This window comes from Lagenorhynchus albirostris, chromosome 2, assembly GCF_949774975.1.
Source record: "Lagenorhynchus albirostris chromosome 2, mLagAlb1.1, whole genome shotgun sequence".
Lineage (NCBI taxonomy): Eukaryota > Metazoa > Chordata > Mammalia > Artiodactyla > Delphinidae > Lagenorhynchus > Lagenorhynchus albirostris.
The window spans coordinates 29,497,906-29,524,791 of NC_083096.1; the positions used below are offsets into that span (position 1 = coordinate 29,497,906).

General features: G+C 36.7%; 1 protein-coding gene across 1 annotated transcript in view; it reads right to left on the reverse strand.

Annotated features, from left to right (window-relative positions):
• Positions 1–26,886, reverse strand: part of WDR64 (WD repeat domain 64) — a 153,624-nt gene that overhangs the window by 102,516 nt on the left and 24,222 nt on the right. The window contains exons 3-8 of the mRNA XM_060142078.1: positions 22,433–22,535; positions 19,854–19,957; positions 17,104–17,133; positions 15,740–15,850; positions 13,067–13,281; positions 9,915–10,049 (exon numbers count right to left, since the gene is read on the reverse strand). Coding sequence (XP_059998061.1) covers positions 9,915–10,049; positions 13,067–13,281; positions 15,740–15,850; positions 17,104–17,133; positions 19,854–19,957; positions 22,433–22,535 — 698 coding nt within the window. The remainder of the gene's footprint in view (positions 1–9,914; positions 10,050–13,066; positions 13,282–15,739; positions 15,851–17,103; positions 17,134–19,853; positions 19,958–22,432; positions 22,536–26,886) is intronic.

Here is a 26,886-nt window from a genome sequence, read left to right on the forward strand (position 1 = left end):
ACAAAGCTACAGTAATCAAAACAGTATGATACTGGCACAAAAAGAGAACTATAGATCAATGGAACAGAATAGAAAGCCCAGAGATAAACCCATGCACATATGGTCACCTTATTTTTGATAAAGGAGGCAAGAATATACAATGGAGAAAAGATAGCCTCTTCAATAAGTAGTGCTGGGAAAACTGGACGGCTACATATAAAAGAATGAAATTAGAACACTCCCTAACACCATACACAAAAATAAACTCAAAATGGATTAAACACCTAAATGTAAGGCCAGACACTATCAAACTCTTAGAGGAAAACATAGGCAGAACACTCTATGACGTAAATCACAGCAAGATCCTTTTTGGCCCACCTCCTAGAGAAATGGAAATAAAAACAAAAAGAAACAAATAGGACCTAATGAAACTTAAAAGCTTTTGCACAGCAAAGGAAACTGTAACCAAGATGGAAAGACAACCCACAGAATGGGAGAAAATATTTGCAAATGAAGCAACTGACAAAGGATTAATCTCCAAAATTTACAAGCAGCTCATGCAGCTCAATATCAAAAAAACAAACAACCCAATCCAAAAATGGGCAGAAGACCTAAATAGACATTTCTCCAAAGAAGATATACAGATTGCCAACAAACACATGAACGAAGGCTCAACATCATTAATCATTAGAGAAATGTAAACCGAAACTACAATGAGGTATCACCTCACACCAGTCAGAATGGCCATCATCAAAAAATCTAGAAACAATAAATGCTGGAGAGGGTGTGGAGAAAAGGGAACACTCTTGCACTGTTGGTGGGAGTGTAAATTGATACAGCCACTATGGAGAACAGTATGGAGGTTCCTTAAAATACTAAAAATACAACTACCATACGACCCAGCAATCCCACTACTGGGCATATACTCTGAGAAAACCGTAATTCAAAAAGAGTCATGTATCACAATGTTTGTTGCAGCTCTATTTACAATAGCCAGGACATGGAAGCAATCTAAGTGTCCATCAACAGATGAATGGATAAAGAAGATGTGGCACGTATGTACAATGGAATATTACTCAGCCATAAAAAGAAACGAAACTGAGTTATTTGTAGTGAGGTAGATGGACCTAGAGTCTGTCATACAGAGTGAAGTAAGTCAGAAAGAGAAAAACAAATACTGTATGCTAACACATATATATGGAATCGAAAAAAAAATGGTCATGAAGAACCTAGGGGCAGGACGGGAATAAAGACCTACTAGAGAATGGACTTGAAGACACAGGGAGGGGGAAGGGTAAGCTGGGACAAAGTGAGAGATTGGCATAGACATATATACACTACCAAATGTAAAACCAGTAGCTAGTGGGAAGCAGCCACATAGCACAGGGAGATAGCTTGGTGCTTTGTGACCACCAAGAAGGGTGGGATAGGGAGGGTGGGAGGGAGGGAGACACAAGAGGGAAGAGTTATGGGGATACATATGTATAGCTGATTCGCCTTGTTATAAAGCAGAAACTAACACACCATTGTAAAGCAATTATACTCCAGTAAAGATGTTAATAAATAAATAAAAAGGAATAAGAGTGTGACTAACTCAATTCTGCTCTTGAGGATACGTCACTGGGAAAAAAAAGGGAATTATATCTTCCTAGAATCATGTCAGTTGAAGGGCATGTTTTTGCTGACAAAAAGAAGGTACCTATTAACATTTCATTAAGACCTAATACAAGCATTCACCACCTGATTGACAGATCCTAATACTTGGAAAAGGGAATATTGGCCCATACAAATTGTTCCCAAAGGAAAACTTGTGCCTTTTCTTTCTTGCAGTGTTAGAGTATTTATTATTATCATAGATTTTGGCAGCATGCGGAAATCAGTGTTCTTTAAAAATCCAGTCTCCACAAAAGACCTTAAATATCTATAAGCAAATAATAATACTTTCAGTTGTTAAGGGGTTTTAGTTTTCAAAGCACCTTCACCCATTTCAGCTTATTTGAGTAGCACAAAAATCCCATGAGCTAAGAAAGTTAGTATTATTCCTATTTATAAATGAGGTTATTGAGGTTCAAATAAGTTAAAAAAACATGTTCAAGACTCTTGGACAATGAATAAGTGGCAGGCGTGATCTAGAATTCCCTTGCAAATGTATTCCTTTATTTATATTCTCTCATAGTGAACAGCACAGCCACGTATATAGTTCCCCCAAACTGAGCCTGGTGTCTGCTGCTCTAATGCTTTTCTTCTAGATCTTTGGATGATTTGCTCTTCACCTCACTCAGATCTCTGATCACATGTTATCTCCTCAGAGCAGTCTCTCGTGACCATCCTGTCAAGATTACTGCCTCCCATCACTCTTTATCCCATAATGCTCCTTCATCTCCATCACCTACTCACCTAAGTCTGTATTATTCATTTGATTATTTGCTCTCCCACTAGAATATGACTCCAGGAGAGGAGAGAGTTAGTCTTTTTTGTATACCATTATATCATTTCTTGGAACAGTTTTTGATCTATAATAGGCATACATTAAATATTGTTGAGAATGAAAAAATGAACCTTAGATTCCTCTCTTTCCTTTATTTCTCTCATCCAGTAGGTCACCAGTTCTTGTAAATTATACGAGAATCTGTTCTCTTTCCATCCTTACTTTCACTGGTTCAGTTCAAACCCCCATCATTTCTTTTCTAAACTATTGCCATATCTTCCCAATTGGTCTCCTCTTTTCAACTTGCCTTTCCCCAATCCATTCCCCACTTTGCTGCTAGGGTAATCTGTCAAAAACACGAATTTTATCACTTTTCTTTCTAAAGTATTCAATGGCTTCCTGTAGCCGTCAGGTTAAAATTCCAACTTTTTATCATGGTATGCAGGTCTCTTCATGTTTTGCTTATCCAGTCTCATCTTTCCCAACTCTTTCTCTCTGTTCCGATCACATTGAACCACTTACAGTTTCTAGAATTCACCATCTTCTTCTTCACTTCTGTGCCTTTATAAATGTCATTTCTTTAATGTGACTATTTATCAACTCTACTCTCCTGCAACTGCTTTACCTGGCTAACTCTTACCAGTTCTTCAAAACTCAGTATGCATGACATTCCTTTTCAGGAAGCTTACCTCAATTTTTATCCACACCCCCATCCTACCTTAAGATGCTCTGAGAACTCTCTTCTGCTCCCATACAACTCTCTTAAATCGATATCATAACACTTATCACCCTCTCTGGGAATCTATTTCCTTTCTCCCTCATTAGACATGAGAGCAAAGACCTAGTCTTATGCATCTTTAAATTTCCAACATGTAATACAGTGCTTTAAACAAAGTAACTAACCGATAAGTATTTGCTAAAAAAAAAAAAAAAAAAAAGTGAATATTCAGCCTCCTGCTCTAGAGCTTCTTCTGGAGTCATCTATGTAGTTTTGTTCAAATTATAGGACTATCAGAAACAGATTGTTGAATACAAAAAAACTCAACAAGCTTAGTGTCTTGGAAAGACACATCCTTAAACATAATTAAAATGCAATAAGTACAAAGACTGAAGCATGAAAAGGGTACCTAACGCAGCTGGGGAAGAGGTTGCTGGGAGAGGTCAGGAAAATTTCCTAGAGTTGGTATCACTTGATCCTTAAAGGATTTACGGGGTCAGTTATATCTCAAAAAACTGGAAACAATTTTAAAAATAAAAAACTTCCCTCTTCTCAAAAAAAGAAAAAACCCCCACAGGATTATGGAAGTTGAGGTAGAAGAACTAAGAGGAAGAGTGGAGAGAGTATTTCAGGCACTGAACATGTACAAAGTCCCAACATGCAGTATCCAGGGATCAGCAAGAAGTTCAGAGTAACAGGATAACAGGAACCTAAGAACAAGGTAGTAAAGAGCAGTGAAGTGGATGAAGTGGAGAGGTTAACAGGAACCAGATAATGGGAGTGCTGTGGCAGGTGATGGAGAAATGTGAAGGACATTGAGATGGTTGGATATCATCCTTACAAGAATAGTTTGGGAGAGTATTGGGACAAGAGGGTAGCTGGAGAGAAGAGCCTAGGACAATAGAGATACAGAATATAAAATAAATTCAACAAGAAGTTTTAAGGCAATATAGACAAATTGGTGACTGACGATTTTTAGGGGTTGAGGGAAAAAGGAGTCATGTGGGGTTGCTAAATTTCTGCCTAGATGATTTGATGCATCATGGTGCCACCAAGAAAAATTTTAAATTCTATAAAGGGCATAGATTAAAAAGTGGAGGAAGTGAAGTGAAATTTAAGGGGCTATGAGATATCCAGGTGGACATAGTGAGTAGGTATACGTAAGTCCAACATTCAAGATAGCTTGGGTTTTCATTAGTATACAGGTATTAATATGTTGGAGAAGAGGAACATAACCCAAGAATTGAGTAGAAAGTGACAATTAAGGTTGGCTAAGGACAAAACTCTGGAGAATACCACCGCAAAAAGAGCAGACACAAAAAGAGGAATCACAAGGGAAAAGGTCAGACAGTAAGATACCGGGAGAAAACTCTGGCTTCCCAAAAGCCAAGAGAATAGAGTTTTAGGATGGGTGAGATCAGAAATGCTGAATGCTCCAAGTTTAATTTCCTTTGGTCTGACAATGTAGACATCATTGGCCAATTTGAGAGTCTTTTCCGTAGAGTAGTAGCCGGGAGGCTATATGAGAGAGGATTTTAGAGGGAATGAGTAATGTCAAGATAGTGGGGATAGTGAATGTAGAGTACTCTTTCCAGAAGAGGTGTAGTATGATAGATCAAAGGACACTAAAGGTCAAGAAAAGCGTTATTCAGATCACAAGAGACTTGAGCATTTTAGGTTGAAAATGAGAGAGTGGGAGAAACTGAGGTAGCAAGATCCTGGAGAAGAAGTTAAGTGCAGGGTCACCAATGGAAGGTGTGTTACCAACCTCTGAAACAAAAAGAAAAGACTTAAGGCTGGGTGTGGATATAGAAAATTCTGAAAAGAACTGGGGTGTTGGGGAATTACTCCTGAGTCCACAGGGTTTTTTTTGTTTTGTTTTTTGTTTTGATCATATGGAAGGACAGGACATCGGTGGAGGGTGAAAGGAGTTGAAGTTTGGAATAGTCACTGAGAGGAATAAGAGGGGGTTAATCAAAGGTATGTAAAAGGATTGGGAGACTGGGCTAAGGGCTCTGCTGAGCAAAAGGGTTGGGATTTTGCTGATCGATATGTTGGACAGATAGGAGTATAAATCAAGGAAGAATGCTGGTGAGATACAAACTCAGATGATTAACTTGGGATCCAGTCAGGTAGGAAGGGAAGAAAGTCAAGGAAAGGGCTGATAAAATTCAATCTACTGAGAGATAAAGGTATCAGAGACCTCAGCAACATCACTGAGTCGGTATAGTGCGAGTTGAATGTTCAAAAGCTGATATGGTGAGACGTGGAGGTCTGAGAGAAGGATACTGGAACGTAGCGCCTGTCAATATTGTGCAGATCAATTTTTGATTTCTATTTTGTAATATTAGATTGACAATAGGCAACTAAACATACCAATGTAAAGACAGTCTTTAAGAAGGAAAAAAAAAGCCACTTCATTCATCCAAAAGCCACCTAGGCACGTTTATTGTGTTTGCTTTAAACTTTCTTGTGTAATGAAATCACTGGCAAGTTACTTTACATAGTCTCCTATATAAGACTTCTGGTTCTTATCTCTATGGGCTTGCTGGAGGACCATTATTTAGCACTTCCCTTTCTGAACTCCTATTATGTCTATAATCCTAAACCAGTCAACTGGCCTTTAACTTGCTCTTCTTTGCAATGCAAATTATCCTAAGTAGTAGTGTGCTGATAAACGTTTAACATTCATTGAGCTGGGGACAGAAAAGTAGAGATGGTAGTGTGCCATTGCTTTACAACATTTGCTGTTTTCCATGGTACAAATATTTCTCTCATGGCTGATTTCAAACCAGCAAAGGGACATCTCTTAACGTGGAGTTAGGAAAAGATACAGAGTTGCACACCATTATATAGCACTGTGTTCTTCAGGACATAAAACCCTCAAGAACATAGGTAATAGTAAAATGTAGTAAATATATAAGAAGTAATGAGTTTTGAGTATTTACTGCCTTTGTTTTCAATATAATTGATTTGTGAGCTTATTTTAATCATGGCAGAGTTTAACAATAAGTCGGCCAAATTCCAGACATGAGCTGGCTGCACCATACTGCTGATTTTATGTCTATATTTCTTGTCTTCCCACTTAGATTTTAAGCATTTTAAGACAGGGGCCACGACTTAAACATATTTGTATTGTCCACAGTTCTTAACACATTCTGACTTAGTAAATATTTGTTGAATAATTGATACAGTTCTGGATTAATGGCTGAACTACGTTACCTTATACAGCTTTCTGGTTGCCATATAAACTGTTAGAATTACCCTGGTAAGTGTACTGGTAGTATTTGTTCTGTGGAAGTCATGGTTGTAGGTTTGTATATCTTGCAAATAAAAATCCTTTCTCTGGATGTTGAAGCAGAATATATTTTTTCTATACCACCACGAGGACATATTATATTTGTATATGTTTTCACAATGTTTCCTTATGATTATGACTGTATCATGAATTGCCAACATAGTATAAAATCAAATTGGAAATAAGGTGGCATCTAGTTCTTAATTAAATGTTTCAGAAATGTATTCCTTTAAAATGCCAGAGTATAATCACTAGCTAGTTAATTATGTCACAAAAACATAGAAATGATATTTGTGGTGTCAGATGTGGTGTCAAGAAATGAAATTGTTTTTAAGGTACTGAAGAAAATTTTTAAATCATCTCTCACTGTAATATGTTTTACACCAAGATAAACATTTTCACCTTTTTCTACGTAAGGGGAAATATGTGTTTTTCCTGAAGACTACAGCTTCCAGGAAAACTTAAGGTAGTCAGTCATCTGACTGACTGTGATATTCTCATCTTTCATTAAATTTCTGTTATTCCATTGCTTAAATTAAAAGCCTTGGAATTTAAAGAAATTCTAGCTCTGTATGTGCAAAGGCTATCTTTTGTTTTCCATTTTTTTGTGAATTTCACTAAAACTTCAAGAGGACCTAGGAGGTATCTATCACTTGTGTTTTGTTAGGGGGTCATATTTGTCTCTCTACCATTTTTCCCAGAACTTTTTAAAGTTGTACCCTAAATGCAAAGAGAAAAAGAAAGCAAGACACTGTCTCATTTCAACTCACTGATTCTTTAAACAGAAAAACAAATTCAGAAGAAAATGATTACAATTGAGAAAGTAAGTTTTAAGAATGGAATTGAATCACTAGGTAAGGGTTTTGCAGTTTTAAGTTTTTACCCATAGTGTTTTGTTGTATTTTATCCCATTTTTTCAGTTTTGATATATAATCGTAAGATGTTGAAACTGTATAACATGAGTTGATATATATACACATTGTGAAAGGATGCCCCTTAATCAACACATTCATCATCTCACATGTTTATTTTTTTTTTTTGGTGTGAACATTTACATTCTACTTTCTTAGCAAATTTCAATTATACAATACAGTGTTAACTATAGTCACTACGTTTTACATTAGATCCTCAGACATTTTATAGGTTTTATAAAAACCTATATGAAAGTTTACCAAACTTTTATGAACCTTTCCCTATGGAAAGGGAACCCTTTCCCTGGTGATGACTGTTCTACACTTTGTTTCTATGAGTTCTACTTTTTTTTGGATTTCACATATAAGTGATACCATGCAGTATTTGTCTTTCTCTGTCTGGTTTATTTCACTTAGCATAATGCCCTCCAGTTTCATCCTTAAAACAAAGTTTAAAGAAGATCTTTCGCTTCTTGTTGCAGCAAATCGGATTCTAATTTGTGGCTCAGTGCATTTTTTTAATAGACAATTTTTTAAAAGCAGTTTTAGGTTCACAGAAAAATTGAGTGGAAATTACAGAGATTTTCCGTATGCTCCTGCCCTCCCACATATGCATAACTTCCCCCATTATCTACATCTCTCACCAGAGTGGTACATTTGTTAGAATTGATGAATCTACACATTGACACATAATAATCGCACAAAGTCCACAGTTTACATTAGGGTTCACTCTTGGTGCTGTACATTCTGTGGGTTTGGACAAATGTATAATGACATGTGTCCACCATTATAGTATCATACAGAGTATTTTCAAGGCCCTAAAAATCCTCTGTGCCCTGTCTATTCAACCCTCCCTCCCCCCGCATCCCAGCAATCACTGATTTTTAATTGCCTATCCACAGTTTTGCCTTTTCCAGAATGTCATACAGTTAGAACCATGCAGTATGTAACCTTTTCAGATTGGCTTCTTTTACTTCGTAATATGCATTTAAGGTTCCTCCATGTCTTTTCATGGATAGCTTATTTCTTTTTAGTGCTTTTAGTGCTTTTTAGTGCTGGATCATATGGCAAGTATGTTTAGTTTTGTGAGAAACCGCCAAACTGTCTTCCAAGGTGGCTGTACCCACTTTGCATTCCCACCAGCACTGAATGAGAGTTCCTATTGTTCCACATTCTTGTCAGCATTTGAGGTTGTCAGTGTTTTGGATTTTGGACATTCTAGTAGGTGTGTAATGATATCTCATTGTGATTTTAGTTTCCACATCTCTAATGATGTAGAATGTGAAACATCTTTTCATATACTTATTGCCATCTGTATACCTTCTTTGGTGATGTGTCTGCTCAGATCTTTTGCCCATTTTTTTAATCAGGTTGTTTTAGTGTTGAGTTTTAAGAGTTGTTTGTATATTTTCAATGACTGCCCTTTATCAGATATGTGTTTTGCAAATATTTTCTCCTAGTCTATGGCTTGTCTTTTTGTTCTCTTGACAGTGTCTTTTTCAGAGCAGAGTTTTTAATTTGAACGAAGTCCAGTTTATCAATGATTTCTCTCATGGAGTGGTATCTTAAAAGTCATTGCCAAACCCAATATCATATTTTCTTCCAGTTTTACAGCTTTGTATTTTATCTTTGGGTCTATGATCCATTTTGAGTTGTTTTCCTGTAACTGGTATAATGTCTGTGTCTAGATTGAGAGTTTTTATCAGGAATGGGTGCTGGATTTTGTCAAGTGCTTTTTCTGCATCTGTTGATGTGATCATGTGATTTCCTTCTTCTTTAGCCTTCCCTAAAGCAAGGACACCAAGTTCCCTAAAGCAAGGACCCTAAAGCTTCCCTTTAGCTCCCTTGTGCCAACTTGGGGTCCTTGCTGCCATCACCAGCCCCAGGCATCCACTAATCTACTTTCTATTTCTATAAACTTTTCTTTTCTGGGCATTTCCTACAAATGGGATTATTCAATATGCAGTGTTTTGTGTCTGGCTTCTGTCACTTAGCATAATGTTTTTGAGGTTTATCCATGCTGTAGAATGTATCTCTCTTAAAAAAAATATAACAGCTGTTTTATAGTTACTATATATTCGTATACCCTTGCTATATATCAGTATAACTATTAATAAATATTTAACTAGGTAGAAAATAAGACTACACACTATTCAAACTCATCTGTCTATAAGAAAGCCATTTGGTGTATTTATTACACATGGAACATGATGGTTGTTCTACAGATACTCACAGGCTATTGACTAGTCAATTGACCTGTAAGAATGATTTTTAAAGTATAAAGTTTTACCAATAGAACACTATTTGGAAAATATAGCTACACCAATATTGATTTACTTTAATAGAATATAGCAATAAAAAACAAAGGAGCAAAACTGCTTCTAGGAGGACACATCATGTTCAGATTTGCATGAGTAACTTCAACTTCCTCCTGAAAATCTAATTAATCTTGTTGAACAAATGGAATACTTAACATCTGAGATGTCTAAAAACCAGTTTAAAAGCTTCAAGGCTGCCATGGGTTTCAGGAAAACACCTGAAAGTCACAGAATGTTTATGCATATAAACAATTGTACTTACAAATTATCCTCAAGTCTCTTCAAGGATTCCAAAACTAATGAATGAACACTGTCTGCAGAGCAGGATCCAAAGCAATTTAGGGCTGAAATGTATCTAATTTTCATAACCCAGTCATTATGTAGCTTCCTTTTAACACTGAGAATTACAAGAAAAAAAGGGGGTTATGTTAGACTCACAAACACATCATGTTGAGTTTCTCTTTGGTATTTCACTTTTACTTTAACCAAATCACAGCTCTGAGCTGTGGTAAAGCCTACATGTGTAACACTATCCTATGCATTATACTTTCAATTGTTTAACTATATGATCGTCATCATATTTTAAATGAAAAAATAAAAGTTTATCATCAGATTTTGAGCTATAGATTCAGAATTAGAGGAATAATCTAGAAGAAACCCAATCCAATATTGACATGATCATCCTTACCCTACTGAAAAAATTCTGATCATGCAAATGGAGGACTGTGTTTTATATTGTTTTTTATCTTGTATGAGTCAATTCATTTTCATATTTCCCATGAATACATTCAAAACTGAAGAACTAGGAAATTTCTAACCCAGATCACTGGTAAAGCTGAGGCTAGGACAGCCTTCAAAGTCTTTGTCAAAGGCTTGCTCATCAGTACACAGGACATTTGAGGGAGAGGTTTAGCACTAGAGGCCAAAACTGCCATAAAATTCTTCTTGTCTTAACCTGGAAGAAGCCATCTTCATGGTATTTTATTTACTCATATTTTATAGTGTATTTGTTTCCTCGTCCACAAACACTTATTGAGCACTTATTGTATCCCAGGTACCAAGGACATAAAGATGATTAAGGTAAAATCCTTATCACCAAGTTCCTTAGATTGTAGTTGAGAAATAGACATATTTATAACTCAAGGCAGGAAAGTTTGACAATATTGGATTAAACAGAGTGGGAGTCGGGGGAGATTTCTTTTTTCCATGCCAGATTGTGTTAAATTTTGAACTCTGGATACTGGCTAATTCTTTCTTTAATTTCTACAATGTTTTGCTTCAACACTCGGCTTATATATATATATATATATATACACTTTAGTCTCAAATAATTTGTCATGTATATAATGATCAGCTGCATGATTAAATCATCTACAAAAGAACCAGTATGAATTAGCATTCATTTAACTGTACTCACATTCCTCAAATTCCCCCAATCTCATTTCTAATATATCTGTCTAATGGAAGCAGAGATGGAAAACAGGCCATGGAATTTTCTGACATGTGATGCACATCTCAGTAAAGAGAAGATTCATGTCTCAGCATCTATTCTAAGAGCCTATCATAATTGGAATAAAGTGCTTGATAGTAAATAGAGCAGCACATCACATACTGGGAAACTCCCGCATCAGAGTTTAATACTTTGGTGGAACTAAGTAATACTGCTAATATATGAAGGATGGAAAATGGAGCCAGATAAACATTGTGTCATTCTTAGGGTTTCAGCAATGGGCTAGTCTTAATTCCGTTGTAGCAATAGATGTAATGAGCTTTGAATTACATATTCTATCTCTGGAATAAAATATTTGCTATATTAATAACAAAATATAATCCTGTATTTTTCAAAGTTTTTTTCTTATTCTAAAAGGAAAATTTTGTTTGTACAAAATTTAGGAAGTAGAAAACCATAGAGAAGAAAAGAAAAATCACTTCTCTGAAGTTCCAAAGAGAATCATCATTAACATTTTGGGATATTTACATTCAATATTTTTCTTTCTAAGTAGAAATACGCAGACATACAAATGGACACATATACATACTGACACGTATACATAAATAAAACTGGATTCAATGTACATAAAAAAATAAGAAGTTTTTTACTTAATATTATATTATGAACATTTTCCATATTATTAAATATCTTTCAAAATATAATTTAATGGAGATGTATGGCATTCTCTAATATGGTTATACTATGATTTACTGAATGCCCTTAATGCCTTAAATATTTTTTAGGACTCTGACAAAAAATGAAATTTACATATAAATGTATTACACATGTATGGACATATTTATAAAATATGTAATTATATTTGTAGAATTTATATTATATCACACATTTATATAATACCTGAATTATTTATTTAAATGATTACTTATTTAAGTTAATCATTCCCCTATTGTTGGACACTAGATATTTTATTATTAGAAATAATGCTGTGATAATCATACTTATATTTTTAAACACATGTAGATCACAGGTCTCAATGTATAAATGTTTATTAAGACACCTGATGCATCTGCCCAAATTGCTTTCCAGAAGGGATTCAACTCATACTTCCACCACCAGCAGTATGCGAGAATGCCCATCTCACAACATCATACTCATTTTTAATCTGTTCTAATTTTATGTGAGAAGTTGTATATGATTATAAGTTGTACTTCTTTGATTAATAAAAAGGTTGTATTTAGTATAAAACTTGTATTTCTGCTAATAAAAGTAATATATGCCTTACTCTAAAAACTTCAAAAACACTACAATTATAAAGCAGACAATAGAAATCACCCATAACCTCATCAGTTGGAAACTGTTCTTAGCATTCTTGCCTGATGATCAGTTTGAAATGTTTATTGACTGCTGTGTGGGCATGTGGGTGAATTAACTGTTCATCGTCTTTGTCAGTTTTTATCTTGAGAAATTATTGTTTTTTAATTGAATTCTAAAACCTATTAAAGATTATTAACCAACTGTCTGTCATATTTGTTATATATATTTATCCCAGTTTGTTATTTACTTTCAAATGTTATCTTTTGATGTGTATAGTCAAATCTATCAAACTTTTTCTTTGAATTCTGTATCCATTGCTTTTATGTTTAGAATTGTCTTCCATATTTAAGTACTAGTAAACAGCCATGTATGTCTTTTATATTTTATTCATGATTTAATTTTTCACTGAATTCATTCAAGTACCTATAGATTTTCATTGTCAGTAGCACTTAAAATAGGAATTTCAGTTGCTAATTTTCCTGTCTGTCTTCCCTATTATACCAGAAGTTCCTTGAGGTAAAAAACATTTCTTTTTCAGCTTTGTATTTAAAATCTCTACCATGGGGTCTGGCATATTATTTTCACTACATAAATACTTGAACAATGTCTATAGTAAAACAATTGGATTATTCCCGTAATACCCTTACCTTTTAAAGTTCTTTGAGTCTAACACCTGATATTGTAATTTTTTTTTGGATTTTGCCTGCTTGAGTCCAAAGTCATCACTATTTACTGTGAATTTGTTCACAAAACCACCGTCGTCCCCCAAGAGGATGTCATCTTGGCAGAGCTGGTCAGGCAGAGACACTACACACACACAGAGGAGGCAATGATCCATAGGTTTTATGACAAAATAGTTTTCCTAGAAACAGAAGAACACTTTTAATAAGTTATCGTGTTGCTCTAAATATCTAAATATTAAATTTAAATATTGCTCTTATTATTTGATAAGATTTTACTTTCTGATGTTTCTCATTTTAGATATTCCCACTGTTAAAGGAACTTGAAAGAAACAAAGTTAACTAAGTAGAAGTTAACGAATGAACTTCTCACTTTGAGCCCAACATTGTGCTTTTGGGTGTTTTGTGGGGAAAAAGTGTGAAGTACCTGTCTCTAGCTCAATAAATAATGAGATTTTCTGATGTATTACTGTGAACATTCCTTTCTTGAATTCGTAAGGCAATATTAACAGGAAGCATTAAAAAGTTCAGGTGTTAAAAGACCATTGAAATTAAAATGGATGGTAAATAGGAAAATCTAATATCAAAGTCCCAATTACTTTACAAGGAGAAAAATATCCTAACGTCTACATTTATCCAAAAATATTCAGCAAGCATTTATCAAGCTGACTCTGTACTATTGAACTGGGTTCACTAAGCTATATGGCCATTGTTTTCCTGGAGCTTAATTTCTACCTAAGGAGAAGAAAAAAGTATTTAAAAATTTTTAAATTTGTTTTGTTTCCTATAGAATGAGTGAGACTTGAGCATATTTAGAGGTTCATTCAGTCTTTCAACAAATATTTATTGAGCACCTGCAACATGGCAAGAACCATTCTAGGCATGGGCTTATGGTGATGAACAAAAATTTCTGACTTTGTGGAGCTACTGTCCTAATCGGGGGAGACAGATGAATTAAACAGATAATTCCAGATAATGGGATGTGCACTTAAAAACATAAGCCAGAGCGCTGTGATAAAGAGTGACTTAAGAGGTCATTTTGGGTCCCATGGTCAGGGAAGGTGACCTTGGATCTGGGACCTGAATTGGTTGAGAGGAAGATTCAGAAGAGGTTGAAAAGAAGGATCCTAGGAGAAGAGATTAATGTCAAAAAAGATAGAAAGGGAAAAGGCTATGGAGTCTTGTCCTGGACAAGGCAGGAGGGGATGGGGGGGTGTCAGATACAGGGAGTGTCAGATATTTTGTCTTTAGAGAGAGGAAGGAAGAAAGAAAGGAAGTAGTGTTGTATTGTTAGTTAAAGCTGTAGGTGGAGGGCTGGAATTTGAAAGAGGACAAGCCTTTCAGACTCAGTATTCTCAGAAACAGGAAGAAGTTCACCTGTCGAAAGGGAAAGGGCTTGAGAAGAATAATGGAATTTGGAATACTTGCCAGGAGTGGGAAAGTGAGTTGGCAAGAATCAGAAAGAGATTGATAAATGCCCCTGAGTGCTCAGGTGAGTCTGCAGACCCTGAATTTGTAGTGATGACAAATAGTGTGGCTCTGAGTTTTTCTCTAGCAGTGCTTAGTCACTGCAAAGGAGCAAAGAAGGGCTATAGCATCTATCCGAGATTCAAGTTTTGAAGGACAGAGATTTAAGAGATGATCCATCCAGGAGGTAATGTGAGAAGGGAAAGAGGGAAGAAGCAGGGGTACTGAAGAGTGGAAGAAGATGCTTTCAATGAACTGGAGGCTTCTATGAGATTGAAAAGCAAGAGTGAAAACAGGAGAGAGCGGGAAGGAAAAGAAGTTGCAATCAAACTATACGACATGAGATAGTGACACATCACATAATAAAATACATTAAGCAAACAGCTGCCTTCTTTAAAATCATCTTGGTATAATTAGTTGGCCAATATTGTAGACAAGAATAGGAAGTTTACTATTTTACTGAGACTAGTATGGCACAGAGGAAGGTTAAATTATTTGTTAATCCTACATGTCCTTCAAAGTCAGCCTGCTTCCTGAGGACGTTTTTATAATAACCCCAATGCTTAGTGATTGCTCCTCTCCCTGAGTACCTGTTCTTTTTTACTTTACTTTTTTGCTATACCATTATATTATATATTATGTTTGTTTGTGAGAATCTTCAAGACTGAGTTTTGTTTGAGTGTAGGGAACATGTTCATTACTTCTATATGTCTACAGATGCTCAATAAATATTGTAAATTGGTTAAGTGGTGACATATCACTAACTGAGGAGATTAACATTAACATCTGCCCATTCGATTTTTTGCCAGGATTATGCATTTGATTTTAGTAGTTTTCTTGCCAAATGAAGCTGGACTGAAGAGAAAGGCTTTGAACTGGTTAACATGAGTATAACCAAAAAGATAATACGTGGATTCAGAGAAAGGTATAAAAGAAGAAAGGAACTAATCATTCTCTCTCAAAAACAAAACAAATTAAACATACACTAAATGGAAAGAATGTTCCCTTTTAATTAAGACTCACAGAATATTGATGCTGGACTTGATTATCTTAGTTAAACTCCCTCATTTTATATATGAGGAAACTGATGTTCAATAGAGAAAGTGTGTTGCTCATTTCCTCCCAGTATGGAAAAGACAATCCAATTTCTTTGAGTATCTCTTGGCACAGTACCTGGCTGCTCCCTTGAGCTTTATGATCCCAGACAATAATGGTCCTTTCAGTAGTAGCAACAATTCGTTTCAGCTGAGAGAGGTAATCACAACCTGTAATCCAGGAGGTATCCTGATAGAAAAGCATAGGATTGGCATGTTGTGTTTTGGAGTATATTGTGTTTTGTTTTATCACACAATGGTGGCTACTAAAAGAGCAGATTACTTACATTAAAAGCCCCATTTTGCCCCCTTATTTGCAGAGGAGCCACACAAGGTCTCTTCTTCAATGTCCTGAGAAGAAGCTTCCATCTTTTTCCCTTTCACCCTCAGCCTGAGTTTCTCAGAACCATCATCTGGAGAATGACACAGCTAGAGCCTGGCACAGCTCTCTGGAAGCACACAGCCACTGACCAAGCAGTCATCTTTATGCACTGTTCTTTTACATGAGAACACTTCTGCACAGGAGCTCAGTGGGACTAGATTTAGGGCACCGATTAAGTGAGTTTTCTGGCCCTGTCCTCATGCTTAAATTTTTTAGCTGGAAAAGACCTTGGTGGTCATCTGGTCAGTGATCAAGTTGAGGTCAGTGAGTCTGCCTTGTGCTTTCCTAAAGTCACAAGATTGGCATGGCTAGGATCCATAATATCTCTGACAACACACTACTTTACGAGAACAATGGCTCCCACTCGTGAGTGTCTTCTGTGCCAGAAACTGCTGCCTGTGTTTCAGGCATGCCCTTGAACCTTCTGTAAAACCCGTTAGGAATTTTAAGAAAGTTTAAGAAATGGAGGCTCAGAGACTCCTCTGCTTGGCACCCTCAGTGCATTTCAGTGCATACAAGCAGGGTGAAAGTCAATCCTTCTCTATCTCTCATAAAGCCACGGTGGGATTCTGAGAGCAATTCACCATAGCTTTACAATATCTGCCACAAGATTACTGTTCCAGTCAGCAATATGGATTAAATAAATTACAATATTGCACTCAAGCTTTTTAATGCTGTTTTCAAGTTTAGAATAAAATGTTTTCAAATAATTTTCACTGGCTATTTCCTTGTTCTCACAACATGGGTTTTGTCTGTCTTTCACTTTCCTCAATAGTGAGCACTTAGAAAAACAGGCGAAGATTTTAAATTGAAGCTTCCAAGGAATAGTCAGCTTCCAAGCAATTCTCTACCATCAAATTAACTAAGAAAGCAAGGTCTGTGTCCTCTTTGCTGTTGCTCAAGCTTTAGTTTGGATCCTAGTCAATAAAGATAAAGCTACAGTCTATGAGAACCTCTTATTCTCAGAGTGTATTCAGGCTCTTCATTGAGATTTTGATTAGTTATGGAGGAACCATCATCAATCAGTTTAACTTAATTAGGAATTTTTTTAAAGTACTTACTGTAACATTGGTGCTGGTCTGAACTCTCATCTATAAGAAAAAGGAAGAGAATAATGATCCCCAGCTGGCACTACAATTAAAGATGAAAATGCTGGCTCTAAAGCAACACGGTACCTCCTTGGTTAACCTCACTTGTCATTTCTACCTTCTGTTAGTCTCCTTGTTCCTTCTGCCTCTGAAAAATCTAGCTGTAATCTAGCTCTGTAAAATAATGCACTGTTTGCTTTGGGCAAGTTTATGTTTCCGTGGCTTGTCTTTAAGCCTGGTCACTATGCTCTTAGGCTTAAACTTTATTAGTTATTTGTTCCTTCTATTTGCAAACTGCCTCACATTCTTTAGCTATTCAGAGCAACCTTTGATAACAGAAATTGGGACTGCAAAATAATACTAACAGCAATGGCAAGAACGGTAAACAGGTCAATATGGATATAGATTGATACAGAAAAAAAAAACTTTTCATTTGAGTTATCTCTCAAGTTACTGAGATTTAAGAACATTCTATCCAGTGGGCTTTCTCTTTTATTCAATAAATATGTATTGAATGAATATCATATCCTAAGTACTATGCTGGCTGAGAATCATAGATTTATCCAAGCAGAGCTAGTATGTATTACTTGAGCAGCCTCTTATACCCTTAAAGCATGTTAAATGCTCCCAAGGTAAAGGTTAGTGTCTGAAATATATTAATGACCTAGTTTCTTTTGCATGCTCTAATGGTCTTGGGGAAAGTCTAGAAAATGGCTGCCCAGAAGGATGGCTCATGTGAAAAGGAGAAAAAGTAAATCGAGATTACTAAAACTGCTAGTTCTGGTCATCACAGACTGTCTTTCATCTGAAGAGTTCAAAAATGCTTTTCCAACCGGGACTTTTTTCTAGATGGAAAAAATAAAGGGCTCAAAGAAATTCCTCCTCTATTTCTCTATCTCTATCTTTAGTGGAAGTCACTTGTTTAAAATTCTCTTATCTGCTCTAAAATTTTTATAATCCTTATATATCTTCTGAATTTTCTAAATCTAGCCTTTTTGTAGGAACTTTCATTAATGACATTTACAGTCTACATCACCAAGCCCTCCAGCGAGCACCATGAAAATCCTTAAATGTATTTATTCTACCTCAGATAGAGCCTAAACTGTGGGTGTAAGATATTTTGCATTATTAACGGCTATCTTTTAATAAATTATTCCTGTGACCTACCCTGCCAAATTACTTTTCTCACAGAATGTACCATCCTATTTTTAAGGCATGCAGCATTCAAAATACTATTTATTCCTGGAGTACCAAATCTTTAAATAGAAACAGGTGGTGAGCATCTGCATGTTCGTGAGTACACATGTGTCCGCCTATAAGCATGTGTGAGTGAGTGTGTGTGTGAGTGTGAGGGAGAGAGAGGGAGAGAGAGAGAGAGAGAGAGAGAGACATATCTGGAAATATGATAATGCCCTCTCACTTATTTCACATAATCCTGAACTATTTCATTATGAAGATCATAATTTTCCTCCTCACTGTTTTTCTTTAGATACCATGTTAGTTCTATTTTTGAGGAAATAAAGGTAAAAAATGAGAAGGGAATTAATGCATCGAGAAAAGAGTGATCAAGGAAGGTTTTCACACTTCAATGAGGCAAATCCATTTTTATTTTCACATTATTTGTTCATAATTGTAATTGCCAACATTTACTAAGTGCTTACAATGATGTTAAGTGCTTTATGTTGATTAACTTATGTAAACAGCACAACTACGTAGGGAGGGATATTCTCTGGTTTGGATGAGGAGGAACTGGGGCCTGGATATAAAAAGTAACATGCACAGCTGGCAGTGTGGAGGCAAAGCCAGTCTCCACGCCCATGCTCAGAATCTCCTGCTGCACCTCTGGGTGCAGGCCACCCTCTCTGACACGATCTGGCTGCCTATGATGGAAATCACTGAAAGGCTGAAAATTATTGTTGAAATTTTAATCATGTGATGATTATTTTAAATATATTTTATTTGTATAAAGCTTGCCTCTACTTGGAAATAAACTAATAATTGGACCAATTTTTTTGATATTTAACACCAAACATTTATTTTCATGGTGAAATATGATATAGATGATATCATCTTACATTCCATGAAAATCTCTCATATTTTGAAAATAGAAGTCCAAAACATAAATTTAGAAAGAAATGACAATAATAGCAATGCCTTAAAATGTTTCCAACATTCATTATCTCATTTGAAATTCACTACAGTCCTCTGAGGGAGAGGAGACTGATCCCATTGTCTTCATTTTACAGATATGAAAAAAAGAGACGTGAAAATATACAAGTTGGCTCATTAAGTTCCCTACTTAACATCTAGGCTGTTAAAATAGAGGAGCTAGAATTTGAGCCTTGTTTTTAACTTCAAGTACAAGGTTCTTGTTGGGACCTTTTATTACTTGGTAGTATTATGACAAAATCACTTGGCTTGTGAGTGTTTATGATGTTATCTGAGAAATTATCCAGGATCATCCTTAATTATGCTGATGCCACATGGTTCAATATGACACCCCAAGGAACAATGTCAAATGCAGTTACCAAAACCTCAAAAACTGCTGTGGGGTTCAGCGAGCTCCTCGTTTTAGTAATACTTGGTTGTTTTTTTTTTTGGAATAACTGAAATATGGCTATGGTTTCTGCTGCATCTGATACATAGGCATAATGCATAGACAAAACAAAAGAGAGGAAGGAAGGAAGAAAGGAGGGAGGAAGGAATCCAAGCTTTCAAATTACCTGGCTATTAAAGACTGTTATCAATCCTTTCTGAGAAGCTGTTACTAGTAAATCCAACTGAGGAATCTTGACAATGCACTTAATCACATCGCGTCTTCTACTACCTGTTGATGGCACAACACTCGTTTCAACTCCTAGCAGTAAAGATCCTAAAAGTCACTTGTTAGTTTTATTTAAAAAAAAGAGAAAGGAAGCAACCAACTTTTTGCTAGAAAGGCTTTAGTTACTTAAAAATTAAAGTGGAATAAAACCAAAAAATGAACAACTATTGCTTTTTAATTATCCTTAGAGATAGTAATCTGACGTTATAGTGCTTTCCAACTAAACATGGTGCATGAATTCCCAGAGAAAATGTAAGATCATACCCCATCCCACCTCCACGTGTACATTTCAGAGAATGAGTTTTCCAAATGTCTTTTAGAATCATTTCTATTTTAAGATCTTCACATCTCAGGAGCTCTTTCTTTGAACTATCACCATGTGATTTACACAGAATAAAAACCTAATACTATCTCAGGCTTTCCAGTACAAAAGAATAAAACTACTTTAATACTGTTTTTAAGGCTTTTTTTTTCTTTTTTTTACTTTATGCATTTTGAAAAAAACACTTTCAAGTTTCTTTGCCTATGTGCTGAATGATAAAGCCACACATACTGGGCCTCTTCCCAGGATGATTTAAATCAAGTTTTTATAATTGTAAATTCTTAGAGAGGAAAAGCAAGTGGACAAATCTCACACTCCAGTATTATCCCCCTAATTCATGCATTCTCAACAGAGAAATTATTGCTCCCAAAGGGGTACAAACTGGTTCTTGGGCAGGGGGTGGCGGTGGCGGTGGTGTGTGAATGAGTTTTACTCTCTGTGGCAAAAGCTCGGATATACATACAGTACATAGACCGATATACAGTATATCTGAGGTATTAAAATGTCTAGGGGTCAGGGGGAAGGAGGTTGAGAGGGGATTTGGGATGAGATTAGAAAAGAAGGTCCAAAAGATTCCTTGGAGGGGTCAATAATGAAAAAACAGGCACAGAATATTATTTTATTCCAAGCCACCATCATTCTCTCTGCTTCAACTCCTTCCCCACTATAGACCACTTTTATCACAGAAGCCAGAACATTTGAAGGGTAACTCAGGCCAGGCCTCTCTCCTCTCTGCAGCCTTCTCACAGCTTTCTGTCTCACTAAGAAGTCTTTAGCATGTCCACAAGTCCTTGGACATCTGTGCCTATGCCACTGTTGCCTCTCTAACCTCATCTTCTACTACTGTCCCCCTACCACTCCACTCCAGCATGAAGTGTGTGGTTCGCTCTCATATCTCCTTCAGGTTTTCCCCAACTACCCTATTTAAAATCTCTCCAAACCAACTTCTTCCCACATTCCTGTTTTATTTTTCTCCACAGGCTGCCTACTTTATTATTTTTTCTGTAGCACTTAATTTACTTGTTTGATTTTTTTATTGTCTATCCCTCCCCATTAGAATGTAGACTCCATGACGTCAGGGATTTATGATTGTTTGTTCATTGCTGTATCCCCAGCACTTAGAAAGTTACTTGGCCCACAAAGTAGACCTTAACGATTATTTGCTGAGTGAATAAACAAGTTACAGAACCCAACTGCTATCTATAAAGATGCTTTCAAATTTCTAATTTAGGATGCCAGCAACATATTTCCCTTACTCACTGGCCACTCTTCACTCAGTGATGACAGAAGCAGGGATAGCTCCCTTGCTTCTGTTCTTTGATGATAGTTCCCATGGAGGGACCCAGAGGTTAGGCTCTGGTGAGGCCTATGGTTGGGCTAAGGAAGGGTCAAAAACAAGGGTGGGTTTTGCTCACAAAGGACTAGGTTTTTTTTTTTTTTCTTTTAAGGAACACCAGATTTGACCTAGACTATGTCTTTCGTCTCAGAATTTGCTATGAAATGCTGGAGGACGGGGCAGATTCCAGGGTTTGCCTTTCCTCACCTTGGACTTCTTCCTCCCTGTAGGGAAGAAAGGAAAGAAAACCCAAGTTGTCAATAGTGGAGAGGGAAATGAGTTCCTGGGGTCCAGTTTCAAATTTTAAAACAAATGACATATGTAAACTGGAGACCTCTTAATCTGAGGTAACACTCCTCTGTGATTGGCACAAATTTACAGTTTTAGAGGTGTAGGGTTAAACCTCCATAAGATAATTAAGGGTGAGGACATGGGAAAGAGTTCTAATAAGTGAAAACTTGAAAATTCAATTTTAAGAATATTTATTTTTAAAAATATGATCCATTTGGTACCAAAGCATGCATTATTGAGGTGACATTGTAGAGAGCTTTAACTTAAGATCTGAACCTCTTCAGGAAAATGGGAATTTCCCTCCCTAACATACCTTACTTAGTGTCCTTCAGAGCAATGATATTTCCAACTCAACTGCAAGTTTCTTCTGATATTGCATTCGAAACTGTCACTCCCCTTTCTTGTTATAAAGTATTGATCAAGTAAATAAGATGAAAAATGGTTTAATGGAAATGTTATAGTCCCAATATTTATTTTTGAGAAAATATTAAAACCTACATTAATCTGTTAGGGAAATTTAAATTATCACCTGAAATTACAACTCGTTGTTTTCTAGAAACGAGGAAAACCAAATTTTCTTCATCCATTTGCGAAGTAAGAGAATCTTCTTCAGAGGAGAAGTATCCAAAGATCTAAAATCCCAAACAACACATATAAACATGCACAATATCTCAGAAATGGCTGTAAAGTAAGAGATTTAATGTTGGTTGAATTTGAAGTCTTAATTTGGACTAACAATCAACAGCTTGATTTATAAATATCAAGGGGTTCTGATATAAATATCAGAAGGCAGTTTAATGTATTCAACATACCGCATGCTGCTGGTGCATGATTTTTGAGCAGTCATTGATTTTTCTCTCCAATAGATAAACTGATGTACTCGGCTGGTGTCCTTGCTCAGACTGATAGTTCAATTAGGAGGTGGCACTTGTTTGGAAATCAAATCAGCCTCCATCAGACAGGCTCTCAGCTGAAAATCCTGACAATGAATTTGGCCACTCTCAAATAACTATTCCTACCCATTTTCCATAAATCTTCCTGAACAAGATTTTTCATTCCTTTTTCGGGGGAATTTTGGAATTTTACTGTTCCAAATCCTATCCTCCAGGTGTTGCATGAAAATTAATTACTATGAAAAGATATCTTGAAGTAAAAAAGTGCATTTTATTTGTGAATAAATTGTCAGATTATGTAGTTCCAAGGAATTTGAAAAATAAGATAGCTGTTTTTCAGCTGTCTATGAATAAGCAGAAATAAAGTCCTTAGAAGTTAATGACACACTGTATTTCTTATAAACTTGAGACTAGTTGGTGCTTGGTAGTGAATAAACAGAATGAGCTTCTGAAATTCAAGTGTGCATGCAAACCACTGGGATCCTACTAAAGTGCAGCTCTGACTCGTAGGCCTGGGAGTGTGCATTTCTAAGAAGCTCCCCATGAGGGACCACACTTTCCATATAAAGGACCTAGTGACTAAATGAGTCAATTGAAAATAAATCAAAACCAACTATATATCAGTTTGTTTTAATAACATTTGTCTATTTTGATGCTAGATGATGGCTTAGCATTAGGTGTTAACATGTCCTTTCATCAGTTGGTTTACAAATGTTACTACTTCCTCCTTTACATTCTCCCCCATCCAAACCTAACAACATAAACCAGCTGCCTTAATAATTTCCTACAATTAGATTTCATTCTTTGGGAAGATGAAGATTATCAAAGACTCTCTTGTATTTTCCAGTTTTCTTCCCACCAGCAAAAGCAGTATTCAATTAAAAGCTTAAGTAATTTATTACCTTCTCAGAAATTGCCACTAATTTTCCATGAGTACAGAACCTCTGCATTTAGTATCTAATTACCTCTGAAGGACTGAGAAAAGAGAAAGCAGAGAGCTTTCAATAGATCTCTGTTGGAGCGGACAGGAATCTTTTGTCCCTGCAACTTCCTGCCATCACTGATTGATGCATTACCCAGTTAATAGACATACATTGATCTGCAACTTAAACCTTGTTGGGGCCCAGAGTAGGCCAACCCAAAATGTGTGCCAGTGGCATATCGATTATTATGAATTAAAGTTACTTAAGAAACAGCCAACACAAGAGGGACACTCTGATCCTCCTGTCTCCCTGAAAACAGGAAATAAAGCTTTTGTGTGAAAGGTACACTCCCTTTCACTTTCACATGAAAGGATGTACCAGCCTGCATCCAGAGGTAGAAGGGACACCCTTATTGACAAAGAGAGAGAATTTGTGCCTAGAAGGGAGAAGCCTATATAAACAAACCTTGTTATTTCTTTAATTTACTACCCCAAGCCCAAACTCTGTTATATTCTTTACTAATGGGCACCCCACACCTAAATTTCTTTGTCCTCTCAATTCCTCACAAATTTATTGTTTCTTTGTCTAAAAAGTACAAAAAGCTGCCCGCTTTGGCCACTTCTTAGATCCTATTTCTGTGGGACATCCCTGTGCATAAATTAAAATTTCTTTTTCTCATGTTAATCTGTCTTGTGTAAATTTTATTGTTAATCCAGTCACAAGAACTCAAGAGGTTAGAGGGGAAAATTTCCCCCTCTCCAACATTCTGTATCATTTAAAAAAAAAAGTTATTGAAGTATAGTTGATTTACAATGTTGTGTTAATTTCTGCTGTACAGCAAAATGACTCAGTTATACATATATATTCTTTTTCATATTCTTTTCCATTCTGGTTTATCACAGAATATTGAATATAGTTCCCTGATATCCTGTATCATTTGAACCCACAATATGGCCTTATGGCAAGAGCATGCACTGTGGAATCAGACAGTCCAGTGTTTGAGTTCAGACTCTCCAACTGATTGGTACTTAGAACTTGGATAAATACATTTAGCTCCTTAAGTCTCAATTTTCTCATCAGCAGAATAAAAGGTCAAACTTCTGAGGGCATTTTTTAATGGTGGTTAAATGATGTAACATGTGTAGAGCATTTCGCACTGTGTCTGGAATATAATAATTGTTCTTAAAATATTAGCTATAATTATCATTAGAAAGCCTAGATTAAGAAGGTCTCATGGAAGAGAGGAAAAAAATCATAAATTATATCAAGACCATAACCACTAATGAGAAAATTAGGCTCTCTCTGGAGATAGTACTTTAAAACTGTCAGTCCACTTGGGAGTGGAAACATTTCTTCTAAAAGAAAAAGACGAGTCAGATGGGTACTGCAGTAAATTGATGTGTGTGGAACCTCACTGGGAAAGATTTATATGACTCCTCGGCCAGTCAGAACTAAGAGGGAAATTCAGCCTCTTGCCCTTCCTCATTTATCAGATCCCTGCAGCCTTCACTTCCTTTCTTTCTTTTTTTTTTTAAAGAAGATGTTGGGGGTAGGAGTTTATTAATTAATTAATTTATTTTTGTTGTGTTGGGTCTTCGTTTCTGTGCGAGGGCTTTCTGTAGTTGTGGCAAGTGGGGGCCACTCTTCATCGCGGTGCGTGGGCCTCTCACTATCACGGCCTCTCTTGTTGCGGAGCACAGGCTCCAGACGCGTAAGCTCAGTAGTTGTGGCTCACGGGCCTAGTTGCTCCGCGGCACGTGAGATTCTCCCAGACCAGGGTTTGAACCTGTGTACCCTGCATTAGCAGGCAGACTCTCAACCACTGCGCCACCAGGGAAGCCCTTCATTTCCTTTCTTACTCAGTTTAGAATCTGTGGTCTGTCACTTCAATTCCACATTTCCACAGTCCTCCATCCTTTTCTACCACTGCATTGGCCTGGCAGGAAACCCAACTCCTACTTGGGTGCAAGGAAGCCAACTGCTTGTGCTCCTTGCACCCCAATTACTGTGGCAGATCAGCCACAGAAAAAGTCTCCCAGCCCTATGGATAGGGCCATAAATCATTCACGAACTCCAGCCTCCTGGGTCTTCAGTGCCACCCAGCCTTCATCCCATGCTTCTCTGGGTGATCTTGTATTACATTGTCCACAAAAGCAACGTCAAACCTTCTCCAGTCTTATCAAACATGTGTTCCTTGTTACTCTGCAGCTGGCCTCATTTCCTACTTCAGATGATAGTAGAAGTCTCCAGACAAGAGCTTTCTTAGTATTTCCTGCCACCCTATTCAAAACTTAACCTGGTTTTGGATTCATTCTTTCTTCCCTTCTCCCTTTTAAAGGAAGATGTGTTTCTCCTTTCCTAGACTCATCCCTCTACGTATTCTTTGCAACTCGTCCCCTTTCATCTTCAGAGATTGGCTCTTTTCTCTCTCTTTCTACCGCCTTCCTTTCAGCATGCGGGAATCTCTCTCATCTTAAAAACAAAAATACAGGGGCTTCCCTGGTGGCGCAGTGGTTGAGAATCTGCCTGCTAATGCAGGGAACACGTGTTTGAGCCCTGGTCTGGGAGGATCCCACGTGCCGCGGAGCAACTAGGCCCGTGAGCCACAACTACTGAGCCTGCGCGTCTGGAGCCTGTGCTCCGCAACAAGAGAGGCCGCGATAGTGAGAGGCCCGCACACCGCAATGAAGAGTGGCCCCCGCTTGCCACAACTAGAGAAAGCCCTTGCACAGAAATGAAGACCCAACACAGCAAAAATAAATAAATTAATTAATTAATAAACTCCTACCCCCAACACCTTCAAAAAAAAAAATACAGCAAACCTTCCAAAGGTAATTATAATTATAGATCATAGTCCTTAGTCCTTTTCTTGCTTTCCTCTTCTCCAGCTTCCTACTCCCAATATTGCAACCTCCTTCCATTGCTGTTAAGTTTGGATTCCTCTTGTAGCTACATTTTGCTTTTTGCTGGTTGTAACAACAGACACTCTTTCTGATCTTTGACAGTCTCCCCTCTGTATTAGTTTCCTATTGCTGTGGAAGTAAATTACCACAAACAAAGTGTGCTAAAACAACACTCATGTATTAGCTCATAGTTTCACGGGTTAGAAGTCCAACATGGGTCTCACATGGCAAAATCAAGATGTCAATAGAGATGCATTCTTTACT